General features: G+C 38.6%; 1 protein-coding gene across 1 annotated transcript; it reads left to right on the top strand.

The window, feature by feature from the left end:
* Positions 1–6,044: 6,044 nt before the first annotated feature.
* Positions 6,045–10,157, top strand: LOC146328765 (alpha-(1,3)-fucosyltransferase 4-like). Its single transcript, XM_084716492.1, has 2 exons — positions 6,045–7,111; positions 9,435–10,157. The coding sequence occupies exons 1-2, from the start codon at positions 6,401–6,403 to the stop codon at positions 9,882–9,884; spliced, it is 1,161 nt and encodes a 386-aa protein (XP_084572618.1). The 5' UTR covers positions 6,045–6,400; the 3' UTR covers positions 9,885–10,157.
* Positions 10,158–17,173: the final 7,016 nt, after the last annotated feature.

Raw genomic sequence — 17,173 nt, 5'->3', positions numbered from 1 at the left:
TTTGTTTGTTTTGTTTTTTGTTTTCATTTCTTGTTCTCTCTCTTCTTTCCCTCATCTCCTATCTGTTTGTCTATCGCTCACACTCTCCTTCACCGGCCGGGACCAATTGAGACATCCCATCCCCTGGGAGAGCAAAAAGGAAAGCAAGAGAAAATCAATAGGGAAGATGAGTGAAGACCTGGGGGTCCCATCAAAAACTGAATGCTTCTCTGTGTGCTGGTATGATTCACACACACACACACACACACACACACACACACACACACACACACACACACACACGCACACGCACACACACACAAACAGATACAGATAGACAGACAGTGGTATTACTAGTGACAAACAGGAAGCTACAAATAAACACAGGCTTGGAAAATGTACAAAACAAGAGAAGATGTGTAAAGCCTGCAAAATACATCTTTTTTTTAGTGTATTTAACTTGTCACAAGGGTTGGGTCAGATTATTTTGAAATGTTCTACTAAATACAAATTACATGGCAGTTTTAACCTTTCAGATTGTAACCTAATCTGAATAAAGAAAATTGGGTTACTTTTGGATTGCTTCAAAATCAAACCTTGAAAATATCGCATCTTATACTAAAAATGAATGCAGCCATAAAAATTTTAGTTCCACAAACATATATATTTTTTTCCTTTTTGAACATTGTAAAATATTCTCAGCACAAAGGAGAAGCATTTTTGCAAAAGGTTCAAGCAATCCTTGACCACGTAACTATAATCTAATTACACATTACACTGCATTATGCTTCTACTCCACTACATTTATTTGATAACTTTAATTACTAGTTACTTTGCAGATTCTGATTATTAATACAAAACAGAAATCATTTAATGAAACAATATGTATTATTATCAGGGTTGAGTCAGATTACTTTGAAATGTAGTCACTTACTGAATAGAAATTACATGCCAACTTTTGTAATTAGTAAAGTAATCCTTTGGATAACAAAAAAGTAACCTAATCTGAATACTTTTGGGTTACTTTTGGATTGCTTCAAAATCCAAGATTGTAAATCTTGTACAACAAAATGGACACAGCCACAAAAATTGAGTTCTACAAATATTCTTTCTCCTTTTTAAACATCTCAAAATGAAAAATAAATAAATAATAATAATAAATAAATAAAAATATTCTCCCACCAGGTCCTATGAAAGCCCCTGTGCCAGACTTGCTTTTCATGAAGTACAGTAATAGAGCACTTGGTATCATGAAATATCATGAGCTATCATGTCATAATTTTAAAAGTGCCATATTTTCACAACATAAACATATACATAATGGTAAAAATGCAATTTTGTAATCTGATTGTGTCATACCACCCAGTAACATGTAGTATTGAAACTTCTCCAGTCAAAAGATGCCTGCATTCAATTTTTGTACTTAAATCTAGAGAAAAAATATTTTGATGACAATTTGTATAGTTTACCCTTCTTTTTATAGTTTGAAGAAAACATATATGATGAAAACACTCTGTTTTTCTCTAATACACTTTAAGATAAATTATGGTTGTTTATTTTCACAATAATGAAAACAGTGTGAACCAAAACGAAGGTTATTGAATTCACCCTCAAAATGTAACAAATTCACTGTGAGCAGTTTCACATGCTGCCTTTGTGTCGAAGTTGTAACAAAGCAGCTGAGGCTGTAAATTCACTGTGTGAAGTGAAGAACTCAAAAACTGACAAAAAGGAAAACAAAATCATCTGTAATGTTGATCTATGTGACTGAAGAGTTGTTGGTTTAACTTAACAGCTTAACCTTATCGAACATGTTTTCTCAAGTACAACTGAATTAATATCAAGTTTATTTGTCTCCAAAAATGAACTTGTTTTAAATCATTGCAACATTACTTTTCAAAGTCAGTCTACTTAAAATTTTGAGGCAGCCAGGACACCAACTTTTTAAGTTAAAACAAATATTTATTTGTACTTGTACTTCACTACATTTTGGAAGCCAATATTGTAATTTTTACTTCAGATTAGGATTATTAATGCATAACAGAAATCATCTAATAAAGCATGATGTATTATTTAGACCTGCAATTATTCGTTGATTAATCAGTTGTCAACTATTTAATAAATTGCCAACTATTTTGATAATCTATTAGTCTTCTTGAGACATTCTTTGTTAAGAAAAAAAATGCCCAAATTCTCTGATTTCAGCTTCTCAAATGTAAATATTTTCTGGTTTCTTCAGTCATCTGTGACAGTCAACTAAATTGAATTGACTGATTTTTGTGTTGTGGACAAAACAAGACATTTGACCTTTGTGATGAACAGTGATGAACATTTTCCCCATTTTCTACCATTTTATAAGATATTCCTTTACAGCTAATCAAGAAATTGATTGATATACAGATTAATTGATAATGAAAATAAAATGGAGTCACAGACCTAATATTATAAATTAATCTACCCAGCAGTGTAAAAAGTAGTTTGAATGAGCTCCACCTTTACCAGCTAGAAGATGTAAGAGACTGATACATGAATGCGTCAAAAAATTATAATCATGTAATGTAATATATATTATTCTGAAATGGGCCATTTTACATGAAAACCTTTACTTTTGGTATTAGTATATTTTAATGTAGAAATTTTGCAAATTTTTGCATTATAATTTTTATTGACACTGAAAAAAAAAACTCATGAAAAGCTCATGATGAGGTGACATTTGTTGGGGTTTATACCAAACAAACATGTTTTCTTACATTTGAGGAACAAGATTGTAGTCCAGGGCATCTCTGCAGTACCACAGTACTTCATTATAATTTTGTTTTGTCACACATTTTCCTTCAATAATATTTCTATTAACTGTACAGCCCTGCTTTTGAATGCAGGAGTTTTACTTGAATTTGAATAATTTTATACTGTGGTATTACTACTTTTTCTCAAGTAAAACCATTGCATCCGTGTACACATGTGGCCGTGCAGTTGCTGTAGTGATGTAAACAGCAGAGAAAGATACAGAGAAAGATGCGATATTTATCCCTCCATGGAGATTTCAAGGTCTGCAGCAACAGCAAATGAAAGGGCTTGATGACAAAAAGTTATTTTCTAGTGAGAGAGAAAAGAGGAAAAAAATGAAGCAAACATAAATGCCAAGCTTTGTGTATCAGCCTGGCTGTAATTTGAGCTGAACAAAATGTCACCATATCACCAATCAGTGCAACTTTAATTATAGCACATTTCCAGCAACATTTGCATAGTTCTGTGCTGCCTTAAAAAAAGGATTAAAATAAACAAGACTGAGCTGAAAGAAAACAAAGAAAACTCATTCCTATGTGTCATGTCCTGACCTCAGCCACCTCTGCTCTTTCTGAGGAAAGACATACATGTGTTTATAATGTTGAGCCTCAGCACGTATCCATAACTCATGAGTTTGCTGTGCTCTTCTTCCCAACTCAAGATAACCCCAGGCAGGACATTAAATGATCGTCTGAAAATAGAACTGTTCAGATGAAAGGGAGGATAAATAATGCAGAAAGAATACAAAACCTCTTATGGGGATAACTAGTCACACACACATACACGCACGCACACAAACACACATCGTTTTTTTTTTTTTTTTTTTTTGCTCCACGGTGAAGAAAAGTGAATGGATGTAACAGGAAGGAGGAGGACCCAGCGGAGGAGACGCACACATGCTTCTTGCTTCATCTCCTCCCACTCCTCCTTGTCTGCCATTTTTTTTCCGCTCACACTCAGACTTCATGACATACTCTGTGTCTGTGGGGAGGAATAATGTTGTCCCAGTCACGCCGTGTTTTTCCTGCCCACCAGAGATCAGACACAGCACACAGAGCAGGATTTCCAACCCCGTCGCCTCATCATTTTTTCATCAGTTGTGATCAGAATGCGTATGTGTGACCTGGACGGCTGAGCCTTTGACGCAGAGAGTAATGTGTCACTGTCTGAGGGCTTGTGTTTTTTTTTTTTTCAAATTTGTTTAGGTTAGATCACCAAATTAAAAGTCCATTTATTTAGATTTCTGGTTTGAGGGTGTTGCAATGCTGGGTCACATCTAATAAAACATTCAACAAAAACCTTTTCAAACTTGCGCCGCTGCCTGACTAATTTCCAGCTGAAATGTTTATTCAAGGGCCAAATTAAACATGCATGTTTAGAGAAAAATCCCAATGTCACACTACACTTCACAGGACACTTCACAGGGCAGCTTTGTGCTTGTGTAGGGAGACACCTAGTGGTGAGTGATACATGTAGCGTTTACAGAGGGACAAATGAAGGACTGGGAGTCCTCTTTCATGCTTCATTAACTTCACAAGTACAAAAAGTTTTCTTTTGTCAACACATACAGTTTGAGAGTTTTTTTTTTTTAAATTAATTTCATAGGAGTTTCAAGGTTTCTGCAGGTTTAAACACATGAAAGGCATAACAAGCAACATTTTTCTAAAAAAAAAAAAAAAAAACTTTGTAGACTCATAAAAAATAACCCCTTTCAATCATCACCTGTGATCAACTAGAGGTGTATATATGTGCAGAAATGCTGCCCTATGCTTGTCTTTCCTTATTTTCTCTTTGTTTTGCTGTACTTGGGACACTTTACCAAAACATCTGTACTTGATGTCCTGGAAATGACAAACAGCTCAGACAAATCCTACTGATTCTACCTTTAAATTCAAGATTTTTGAAGGCCTTTTAAAGACCATTATGAAGACAATTTTACGACCTATTTCATATCCATACTGGCAAGCAAAAAATAAAGGTACATGCATATTTTGCATTTGTGGTTATTGGTTAAATATCGGTTTCATTTTGTGTGATGAGTACATTTTTTCCCCGAAACACTGTACTTTATGTATGAAAGAAGGGGTAACTTAATAATTCAATCAGTTTTGAAGGACCCATAGAAACACTGACATTGCCTACCTGATACACAGTAGTACAAAGTTTTCGATTTGTTGGATGAAAAATGTGATAACACCAACAGACCTGAATATTGGGATGATATACAGATACTTTTAAAGGAGTCAGTCCTTCTCTTGCTCCTTGAGTCAAAGAAACCCATTTTAAAACAACTACAATGAGTTTTCAACTGGTTATGAAACAGTCTCAGTTTAATATCGATGCCTCAATATGACCTACGTGAAAATGAGACTGAGACAAGAAGATTGGCCATTACTAGGTGAAGTTACAGTGAGTGGCATGTTAGCCAATTGAAAGGAAGAAGGATGAGATTTCTAACATGTTAATTTAGATTAAATTTTAAAATAATGTATGAAAGAGCATAAAATAACAGTTTAATGATCTGTTCTGCACATTTTAGGTTAAGTGATGGACTTATGTTCAATGAAAAAATACATGGAAAAATGTTTGAAGATTAGGAAATAAAACAATGTATCGAATACTAATGTCATCTTTAAATATTTCTATTCAGTTCCTTATTCGTGTACACAAGTTAAAATCTTTTCACAAAAAAATGTTATATATGTGATTGTTTCAGATTAAATCTGAATATTTTTGTCATCCTTTAAAGCCAGGGTGCCCAAACTATTCCCTTGGATGGCAAAAAAAAATGAGAGGAGGATATTTCTGTTTTTAATTTTGCATTCTGAGAAAAAAAAAAAACTGAAAACAGCATAAAGAGCTATTCCTTTTTGTCACCTGAAACATCTGATGGGCCAAATCAAACCTCAGAGGGTCACTCTTGGCCCGTGAGCCCCACTTTGGGCAGACATGCCTTGATACAGAGGTTTTAAGTTACTAAATCATCCTGACCACCACAAAAATATGAGAAAATAAGGAAATACGAGCAGAAGGCAGGATCTCTGCAGACACCATCACACTGATAGTGGGTCATAAATGACGACTGAAAGGAATTTATGTTTATACGACTGTATACAATGTTTCTAAATAAAATATAGCATATTATACCTTTAAAGTCTATGCCACCACACATCTCTATATATATTTCTGTGCAGATCCGCCTCTTCTTGCTCCATAAGCAGGACGCCCGCGCTGAGCCAAAGTGTTTACCCAACCTAAAAGTGTCTTAGAGGCCAGCAGGCCGCACAAAAGCCCCATTCAGCGGTAACAGGAACCAACCCGGAGCAGCGCTGCCACGTCGAAATGTTTGAGCTCACAGCAGCACTGCTGCAAATGTTTGTTGCTCTGTTTGGAGCAGGAGGAGGACAGACTTTATGGAGGACATGCAGGGGGACAGGGGACAATGCATTGACGAGATCAGATGTCACACCTGACTGACGTTATCGGCACTCCTTCTGCCACCTGATTGTTTAAGTAGGTCATTGAGGTGTGTCGGCAGGCTGCAATGGACTAGATAAAGTTTAATTATAGAGGCAGAGAGGGGGACAGAGAGCTCCAGAGAGAGGTTTGTGTTCCTGCAGACTGAGGGGAGTCGATGGGAGTTGGGTCTCAGTGGAGAGCATCAGCTCAAAGAGCAGACAGACGCTCCGGTTTGTCCCAGCGGGAGAAATGTTGTCTTCTTGTCCTCAGGAGGAGCTGCACCTCCGTGTGCGCCGCCACCGTTGGCTTCGTGTTGTTCCTGGGAGTCTGTCTGCTCCACCTGCCGGAGCCAGTCAACCTGGACCCGTCTGTCTCTGAGGAGGACCGCCCGGCGACGATACTCATTTGGACTCACCCCTTTGGTCGGTACCGTAAACTCCCAGACTGCTCTGCGAGCTATCAGATCAGCGGGTGCACGCTGACCGATGACGTGCGCGCGTACGGGCAGGCTGACGCAGTGATCGTGCACCACCGGGAGATCTCCACCGGCACCGCGGAGCTGCCTCCAGACCCGCGGCCACCTGTGCAGAAGTGGATCTGGATGAACTACGAGTCTCCCGCGCACACGCCCAGACTGTGGCGGTTCGAGGGGGTTTTTAACTTGACCCTGACCTACCGGACAGACTCTGACATCTTCCTGCCGTACGGGTACCTGGTCCCCCATCAACACAGATCCAAGGGGCTGCAAAACCGCTCTGCGCAGCCGCTCCGCGCACCCTCGCGCTCACACCTGCTCCGACCCCGCCTCGCGGCCTGGGTCATCAGCAACTGGTCAGAGTCTCATGCACGGGTGGCCCTGTACTACCAGCTCCGCCGGTACATCCAGGTGTGCACTAACTCAGTAAAATCTATTTAAAATCAGGGGCGGGTTAAGTTGTTTTGGGGTCAAAGGCAAACAAAGGCTAGGGCTGCCTCAAGTTACCAAGGTCCTCCTAAAAGTGCTCCTAAACTTGTGGGTAAGAAAGTTTGTTTTTTTTTAATTTTCACTAATGAAGGCCCTGCAGGTGGGCCTTGAGAGGTCATGCAAAATAAATAAGTGAAATGTTTTTAAATTTCGATTTTATAAATTTGAAAGTACCATAAAATATTCATGGTTCATTTTAAAAAGTAATCAGAACTAATAAAACAAATGATTCAAATTAAGTGTTTTTTTGTTTGTTTGTTTTTTTTTTTTTTTTTTCATTTATATGACCTAATTCAACAGGTGTTCAACCATATTTGGTGACCTGTCACATTAACACCAGAATATATCTAATGCCTCGTGTCTAGTGTGTTGATCAGAGTTGTGATTAAAGGGCCTTGGCATTCTTAAGTTTTCAAAATGGCTGAACTCGGGAAACAAACTTGCGGCTTGGTGTGGTGTACAAAAAATGAAGTGAAGCTACTCCAGTTGTGCTGAAAAAAATGAGGAAGCAGCAGGATACAGAAAGACAATACCCACTCCAGCTACACCCTGCTGCTCTCTGGCAGGAGATACAGAAGTATCCACCGCTGTGTGACCAGACTGCAGGGCAGCTTCTTCCCTCAGGCTGTGAGACTGTTTAATTCATCCTCAGCACTCCACCAAAAGTTTAGTTTTATGACTTATTATTTATTCAGACACTCATAAATTAAACAATCTTGTGCCGTTTTAGTGTATTGAGTTTTAGAAAGACATAATTAATTAGCGTCAAAAAATAAAAAAGAAGACATTTTCTTAACTTTAAGTTTATGAGACATTTTATGGGGCCCTTGGTAGCTTGGGGCCTAAGGGAATTGCTGACCTTTGCGTAGTGTAAAACAACCCCTGTGTAAAATAAATAATTACTTTTTAGTAATCTGTAATTTGTATTTGGCTGGGCAGAAACTAGATATTATTAAATAAGTCATTTTATTTATCTTACAGGTTTAAACTGGAGTAAAAAAACAAACAAACTGTACAACAATTATCCTAATCACAGTCATTGGTTAAATGCAAGTGAATCACGCGACATGTCCTGTAGACTATATGTGTGTTCCTTGTGACCAGTAGCTTGAGGAAAGAATCTGCTTTGGTGTTTGGTGCAAATTTACCCAAAAATAAAAGTATGTAGTGAAGATATGATCAGATGTTGCAGCTCAGCCAAGCTGACCGAATGACACTAAAATCCAACAGAAGAAAAGAGCTGTTAGCAAACGTGTGCATTGGAACTGGAAAATATACTTACATCTAGAAACCACCTTATCTTATGAGCAGCTGGATTAGTGAGATCACGAGACCACATGAGAATCCATCTCGCCAGGCTACAAGTTATCTGTTTGTGTCGATGCAGCCAATTGGCGTCCCACTACGACAATCGGTGTCTTACTACTGGCAGCGTCAGGTGTGGTTTTAGGTGTGACAACAGCAAGAAGCGTCCAAGAAAGCAACTCCTCTTAAACAAAAAATGGCAGCTCCTGAGGAGGTTAGCGTAGATACTGCGATAGCATCAGTTACGTCAGAACTGGAGAGTATTTCTTCATTGAAAGAAGAACAAAGAACAGCTCTGAAGGCTTTTCTTGATGGAAAATATGTTGCTGCCCTTCTTTTGACCGGCTTCGGCAAGAGTTTGATCTGATTGGTTGAAGTTATCCCATATTAAACATGAGAGCGAAATGGTTCATCCAGTCTCCTGCCAAGTGCGCTGCAACACGGATCATTTTTTGGAGCATCACAAATGACTCACTAACTTCATTATCAGGATTTGATCGAATTAACGGGTCGTTAACAGAAGAGAACAGAAGTTTAGAATCGCCACATGATTAAAGTTAGTAGAAGGTTTGAGAAAGCCTGCCACTCCGGTCCAGCATGTGCATGTGCTGTATGAATTCATGGATTCATTTGCCACTCTGCAGTGTGAATGAACGGAGCCCTGCCACCAATGCTGTATCCAGTTCTTGTTATGTATCCATGATGCATGGGGGTTGAGGTCAGACCCATACTTAGGAGACTAAATGCCTAAAATGTGATAATATCAGTTTGTATAGAATGTATTTTTGTATTTCCAAATCACCAATATATGTATTTTAATTAAATACATTTTCTTCGTACCAGTGATTCTTAGTAAGTGCATTTTGATATGTTTGATGAACAAATATTTGTAATTTGTAAAAAGACATGTTTTGTTGTGCTTGTGCTCATCTCTGTCCAGGTGGATGTGTTCGGGCGTGCAGGCCGGCCGCTACCGGAGGACAGCGGCGGGGGAAGTGTGGTACGGCTGCTCGGGCGGTACCAGTTCTACCTTGCACTGGAGAACTCGCAGTACACTGACTACATCACAGAAAAGCTGTGGAACGCGGTCCTGGCCGGGGCCATCCCGGTGGTCCTGGGTCCATCCAGGCAGAACTACGAGCGCTTCCTGCCCCCCGAGTCCTTCATCCATGTGGACGACTTCCCCACGGTGCGAGGACTGGCGCGCTACCTGCTGATGCTGAGGCGAAACCCGGCCCGGCTGAGGCGGCACCTGGACTGGAGAGGACGCTACAGTGTGCACCAGCCATCTTTCTGGGCTGAACACTACTGCACAGCCTGCAGGGCAGTGAGGAGGGCCAGAGGCAGGACTGATGTGGTCAAAGACCTGACACGCTGGTTTTACTCGTGAAAAACATCTGTATTACCTGCAGCTGCTGCCTTAACTGATGGGAAACCTCAGAGACACACTGGTCACGTGATGACCTTTTCAAAGTTTACAACAGAAATATATTTATCATAGACTATGAATGTTTTGGAGACTTTTATTTAATTTATGCCTTTAATGAAGTACCTGCTGTATATGATAAGTCACGATGAAGATTTTTGACTGAAGCTGTCCCTGTACTGCTGTCTGTTTGAAGAGTGTTAACACCCTCAGAGTAAAGCTATTTTTTACAAAGTTGCCTTTTATCTCTCATCTCATCATTTCATGGTGTTTTTGTATGCTGTATGACAAATTCTGTAGTCTGAAGTTTGTTTTATTTCTACTGTTTGGCCCAAAATCACACATCTGCCTGACATTTGACTTAGCACTCACATAGACAACCTGTCTGTCCTCCCTGTTTTGAAAAGCATACTATTATTAATATTTTCTCTTGTATATTGTTTGATGCGTTTTGAGGCAGCTGCTGATTTCAGCTGATTGCATTACAATAAGATAATCACAGAGATAATACCTTCTTGAGATGATTCATCACAGTAAACAATGTTTCTAGGCCAACAACAAAATGCCCCATAGCATAATGCAACATTAGTTGTGTGATACTACAGTATAACGTATTGACGTAGGATAAGTATAGGGATAATATTAAATATTCAATTAGTTGATCAGCCCTAGATAAAGGTGATAAAATGTTAATGTCATGGAGGTTTCACATATTTGGTGTTGTTTGTGACTTTTGAGTACTAAAATGGAGATCCGGGCTTAATATCAAGAACATATGATTTTGGATAGATGTTCAATTATTTTAGGGTTGAGGACTAAATCTATTTAGAGAGAATGCGTGTGTGTGTGTGTGTGTGTGTGTGTGTGTGTGTGTGTGTTTGTGTGTGTGTGATTTAGGCAGGCATATAGAGAGTACACCTGCTAGTTTAAGTGTCTCTTCATGTGTAGTGTACTTGGATCTCATCTCTTGTGTCATAGCAGCCCGTGTGTCTGTGAAATAGCTCTCTGCCCCCTTGTTTTGTGTCTGCACATCATTTACTGGTTGTTTAAAACACTCTTCCCACTGAGGGGCTGAATAAGTGACCTTCAAGGTGTTGTTAGAAAAAAACGTTGATAGAGCCCATAATTTCAAGGCGACCGCCTTCACTTGATTCTTGAGATCTGATTTACAGTCAAATTCAAAAGACATTTTGCTGACCCATAATCTTTGAGATAATTTATTTTAAACTTGTTCACAGTGTGCTGTGATGATGCTGTGATGTGTTTAAAATAGTAAATTAATAATCATTATTCACCTTCAGTATTAGGTACAATACTACAATTAGTTTACAAAATTTTGAACTAACTACATCTTTTAAAGTGTTTTCAAAACTTAAGAGTTTAAGTTGGGCTCTTAACCAGGGGGAAATCCAGAGGGGGGGAGACATAATCTAATATATATAATTTAAATATAATTGGACCCATAATGCAAAAGAAAGCGCTTGTGCTGATACAGTATAGTGTATAGTAATAGTGCACTTGTAAGTTTGATGTAGTTGTGACCCCCCATACCTTTTCCTCACAGTGGTTTGATTCACTGCTTCCCAAAATTCATGTAATTATATATATATATATATATATATATATATATATATATATATATATATATCTTAGTGTGATCATTGACTGACTATGAAAACTTTATCTTCCCAAAAATAAACCTCAGAGAGGATTGTTTAAGAGAAAATCCTCCCCAGTTCATTGGTCTAATATACATCTGTCATGGGGGTCCTTGACATAAAAAAGTTTAATAAAAGCAGTAAGGCAGAAAAAAGGAGCGGGAGGAGGTGAACATGTGTGCCTGTGTTCAAAAAAAGCACCAGGAGTCACATGATTGGAATGAGAAGCTGTGATGTGGATCATTTAAATTTACGCCTCTGTGTTAGTACCCTGACACAGAATTAACACTTTATACTGTCAAATGAGACGTTTCCTGCAGGCACAGGAGCAGCGAGTAATGTTTCTCCCTCATAATGAGCTGACTCCTCAGCAGCTGCTCAAACCACTGACGTCTATTGGCAGTAATGTTTTCAGACATCCAGAACAGCCAGACACTCCCCAATCATAATCCTACTTACACACGAGGAAATTATTAACATATCTAGTTACTGTGAGCAAAATCATATCCACTCATTATTGCTTATATATTATAACATGTATGTCCTCATTCAGAGTGTACTTCCAAATGTCGTACCTTTTCACCGTGGGAAACAGCTGGACAGCTGACCCAGTAGTGCATAAAAGAAAGACACTCCTCTTACTGTTTCTTCAGTGGATCACAAAGACGACTGCAAGAAGATGCACACATTGATAAGAGGCTGTGCAGGTTTACAGTCCACACATTTCACCTAAAAATGTGGGTCAACTTCACACAAATTACAACATAAACTCAACAGATTTTATGTTCTTGTTAATTTTCTGAATGAGAGAAAGGGAAAGTTTTTAAAATCTCCTAAATACAATCCAGTCTCCTCGATAACATATAAAAAGATCTAAGAGATCAGTGTCATGATTCAAAGGTCTTTCTTAATCATACCCTTGAATATTTTTTTGCTTCCTAAAAATAATATTTTAAATCAACATCACTGTATTGGTATACTGTATACAAGGCAATATAAACTGGCACTACTCCCATCTTTTGGCAGTGATTAACACAAATTTAAAACTAAATTGTTTAAATATCACTCATTGGAGTTTTTTGAGGAATGCTTGGAAATTAAATTTTGCAAGAAAATTAACACAGTAGGTCATTTTTATCGAGTTAAGAATTTCCTTTTACACGTGTGCTGCACTGTATCCTGTGTGGCTATCAGTCAAAAAGACACGCATAAATCAATTTTTGAACATGGACAGCGATGGGAAATGTGGCTGCACAGATTTCAGTGTTTTTCATTACTTTCCCCCACTTGGATTTCTTTACTTTTTGACCTCTGATATGTTATAAATGACTTATTTATAAGACTGGAAAAGTTGAAGGAGTTTCTGTTACTGTGTGAGGTCATGTCATATAATGCCCGTAATATTATTGTACTCACTAACATGAAAATGTTTTGCCCATCATGTATTAACCTTTTACTGTACTTTCTGGTCAGTTATACAGTCTAACTGATACTGAATATAATGTAGTATCTCATCAAGATCAGACTGTTTGTGGATGGAAAAAGTAACCACTTCTACCTTTCTTTATGCTGAGAAGTCAAATTTTGTGAGTGTGTGTGTGTGTTGTGTGTGTGTTTCTGCTGACTGCAGCTGGTTCCCACCTCTGTTTTTCTGACTCAAGGGAACAACCACGGACCTCCTCTCTCATCCGTCTGCTCTGTTACAGGTGCTCAAAAAGGACACAAAGAATGAGGCTCCAGCATCTTCGGTGCGTTTGAGCAGAACCAGATCCAGGAGTTCAAAGAGGTCAGAGGACAGATGCTGTGGTGAAACTGGTGTGTGTGTGTGTGTGTGTGTGTGTGTGTGTGTGTGTGTGCAGTACATGTAGGACTCTCTCCCTCTCCCCTCTTGCTCTGTGGAGCTGCACTGCCTCCTCTGGTAACCTGTGTGACTGTCCTAAAGGCACAGATTTGGATTTCTTTCTCGTTTGCACACAGCGTTCTCTATTTCAGAACATCAGTTCTATATTTCTACATCTCACATTTACTTATTATTGTAATTTTAATCCTACATCCATCAATCATATGTTAAGAAGTATGATGTGTTTACTGGTCACCTTAATGTTGGTAATGATGGTTTATTCTTAAACATACTCGGAGAAAAATTAGTCAGTACCAAGGTTTGTTGTAATGATTCTGCAGTTTGCATCTTTTAGTCTTTATTTTAATTTTTTTGAAATACTTAAATGTATTTGCAAGTTTTATTTAATCTTAATCTTAAATAATCAGTTTTTTATTGATCTTTTTCATGTGTGCAATGCTGAGAATGAAGTCACACTTATTCAAAAATGAATAATAATGATAATTTAATTTTATCTAATCTTAGTAGTTTGGTTTTTACCATTTCTTTCCCCTATACTACACTGCAGCTGCAACTTGGCTCTGACTGGGAACCTTAACCTGAAATTAAAGGTCCAGTGTGTGGGATTTAGTGGCATCTATTGGTGAGGTTTTAGATTAGAAAAACAGAATTAGAAAAATAGCCCATTCTCATTACCAGGTTATCACATACCAACATTTTGTCATACCCCTCAATGAGATGTACAACGTACCCTTTGGCTGCTGTATGAGACTCACCGAGCTTTCGATGTAGCAAAAAGAGTGAGACAGGCTGCATATGGAGGAGGTGAGATGGGTGGATGGATCACAACACAGTACTTTCATTCAGAGGACTGGGGTTCATTTCCTGTGTGAAACGAAATTGTTATTGAAAGTTTTAAGTACAACATCACATGAGTCATGTGACTTTCAACTTACTTCACTTACGTTATGTGAGGTACTTAACATAAGCACTAATTTTAACCCAAAACATGATTGTTTCCTAAACCTAACCAAGTAGTCGTGCTGCCTAAACCTAACCTAACTGCAACTGTTTCATAATATTAACCACATGTTAAAAAGGCTTTCTGGCAGCATCTCATACAGACGCTGCCATGTATCAATATGAGATGTGGAGGGGCGTGACAATGCGGCGTTGGTATTTGATAAGAACGTGGTGGAAGAACCTATGATGGCCACGAAACTTGACTCAAAAGATCTAGTGTTTAGTTTATCCTTTCTGTAGAAACACGGTGGTTCAACACAATGGACTCAAAAACAAAAACACAATGATCCTTATTTTCAGGTGATTACAGACTAATGAAAAATACTTGCAAATATTATATTCCATCCCTTCCATATTCTTCCCGAAATCTTCCACAGCAGACGGTTAATATTTAAATATTTGCCTTTAGTTTGGTTTGTGTTATTGTTTTAAGTGAACTTGATCATTTATTCATGCTTAGTTTCAGTCAAGTTTAATGTTGCTTTCATCTATTTTTTGTCTCCCAAAGGAAAATCTTGTCTTGAATTGAAGGAATCGCTGCATAAAAACACAACAACATCAAAATGTTAAATTTTAGCATTTGCCAATAAAAGAACTGAAAGAAAAGCCAGTCGTGACACATAAGGTATCATGTGAAAGTGAGTCAGTGCAGTGTGCATCGTGTCTACACAGATGAGCAGTTGTTACTTGCGGCATTACCTGTGTTTTGTCAGCAACTGACCCACAGGAGACGATTCTCAGCGCCTTCAAGGTCTTTGACCCAGAAGGAACAGGAGTCCTCAGGGGGAGGAGTGAGTGTGTGATTTTATTCACTGTTCTGCACAGACACGGCAGAAATGACTCTGAGGCTCGCGATGCCTCTTACAGGAATTCATCACTCAGATAACTATCCTCTACTTGCACATTGTAGAGTGACATATTTCAGTTTTACGAGCCGCACATCTGTTTACTTCTTTTCAACGATATAGTAACGTGGTTGACTACCAGACTGACTGGCAAGACAGATCTGAGTGCCTCATTTCAGTGCCACTTGAGCTGTCTTTTGACATAGCTGTCCCCTGGTGTGGATGTCACAGACAACAGAAACATCAACACGTGCCATTCTTAGTTAACATTATGGTAGCACTCTCTCTACATGGCATTGTGAGCAGGTGATGTTAGCCTATTGTTAGCGAGTAGCTGCCTTAAATGCATTTAATTAAAATGCACAGCTAAATGGTCTAAAGAGTGGCTGTATTTCATTTGAAAGGATTCCAACAGCAGGCAGAATGTGCAGCAAATGTTTCAACAATCAATTAATCACCAACTCTGGTTCATTTGAAATAAACCCTCAACTATAATAAAATATCAGTGAGACAAGGTCAGACATTAGAGAAGCAGCAGGAGGAAACAGGGTACACAGAATATTTTCACATGTATTGTGGTGAATTAAGGGTTTATGTCAATCAAACCCGAGTTGGTGATTGTTGGAATAGTGGAAAGACGAACCCAAAGCATTTTTGTTTCCATCGAGAATGGAAATAGAGGATGATACTAGCTTGCTAAAATGCTAATGGTTATCTGCAGGTGATTATCATAGGGTGACCAGACGTCCCCTGAAGCTGTCCCCAGATATGTCCTTGTTAAAAACAAGACTGACTTCTTGCAAGTAAACTTCTCGATTGCGTTGTGCTTGTTTTGGTCAACCGAGGGAACTACTTGCTATCGCAGTTTCACATTACTCTTCTTTTTGCTTTACTAATTACTTGCTTGTGCTAGTTTTATAGAAAACTTTGGTAGAAAACTTGTCCAGAAGCTAGCAAGTGTCAAGTAAAACCACAACATTAACACACGTCTTTTCAAGCCAACTAGAATGACGAGGAGGAAAGGTAAATATATTAATACACAACCTGCAAATTTATTAATCCAAACAATGATTTTGAGACAAAATACAAAATAAATGTATTTAATAGTGTGCAATTTATTATTACAGATTAGAGAGGAAGGAGAAGAGTCTGAGAAGGAAAACTTTAAGGAGCAAAAAGAGGAGGACAGTGTAGAAGAGTGGGGTGGAAAAGTGAAGAGAAGGAAAGGAAGAAATAGCAGGTTCATGTTGTCTGATAACAGCTTCACTCGTGATGGTACTATGAACTATGATCTTCTGACACGGTTTACAAAGTCTCTTAGTCAGTACCATGTTGTCAGTCAGCCTGCACCGTAGATTGTTTCAGGACAACGATTATCATGGTCAAAATCTTATAATCATAGAACCCACAACACACAGCTCCGACCACAGGATCCTTCATCTCGTTTAGTTCTCGTCATAGTGACGGTTGTGGTTGTACGTCACGCAGAAGTGACGTTGCTCTGCCAACTGCAGATCAACTCAAGTCACCTTAAGGTTCCCATTGGCAGTGCGAATGCAAACAGAAAAAAAGTGTAGTTCTCAGGGAACTTCCTGGTGCGTAGTTCCTCTTCAAAGAGTCTGCAGAACCGTTTGGCCCGAAAACACTAAATATGTACCAAGCTAACTGGGAAAAGTGAAGTAACTAACTTAAGGATGAAAAATCATGACATTTATAGGTGAAGGTAGTGTTACTGTTGACAGGGGGTAAACAGATGTGCTGCTTGTAAAACTGATACGTCACACTCCGCTGTACAAAAAGAGGATGTATCAGTTTATACAGCACAAAAAACAAATGTAAATCATTACCAAAGTTCCAGCACACAGATAAAGCATCTTACTCAGTGAA

Source organism: Lutjanus erythropterus, chromosome 4 (assembly GCF_056507025.1).
Source record: "Lutjanus erythropterus isolate fLutEry1 chromosome 4, fLutEry1.hap2, whole genome shotgun sequence".
NCBI lineage: Eukaryota > Metazoa > Chordata > Actinopteri > Lutjaniformes > Lutjanidae > Lutjanus > Lutjanus erythropterus.
Note: the sequence above shows the minus strand (reverse complement) of the source record. Positions and strands in the feature narration are given on the sequence as shown.

Bases quoted from the DNA above. Each gene is read 5' to 3' on its own strand.
- LOC146328765 (XM_084716492.1), top strand. From the start codon at position 6,401: ATGGGAGTTGGGTCTCAGTGGAGAGCATCAGCTCAAAGAGCAGACAGA. The intron at 7,112-9,434 runs GTGTGCACTAAC...ATCTCTGTCCAG, and splicing joins AGCTCCGCCGGTACATCCAG to GTGGATGTGTTCGGGCGTGC.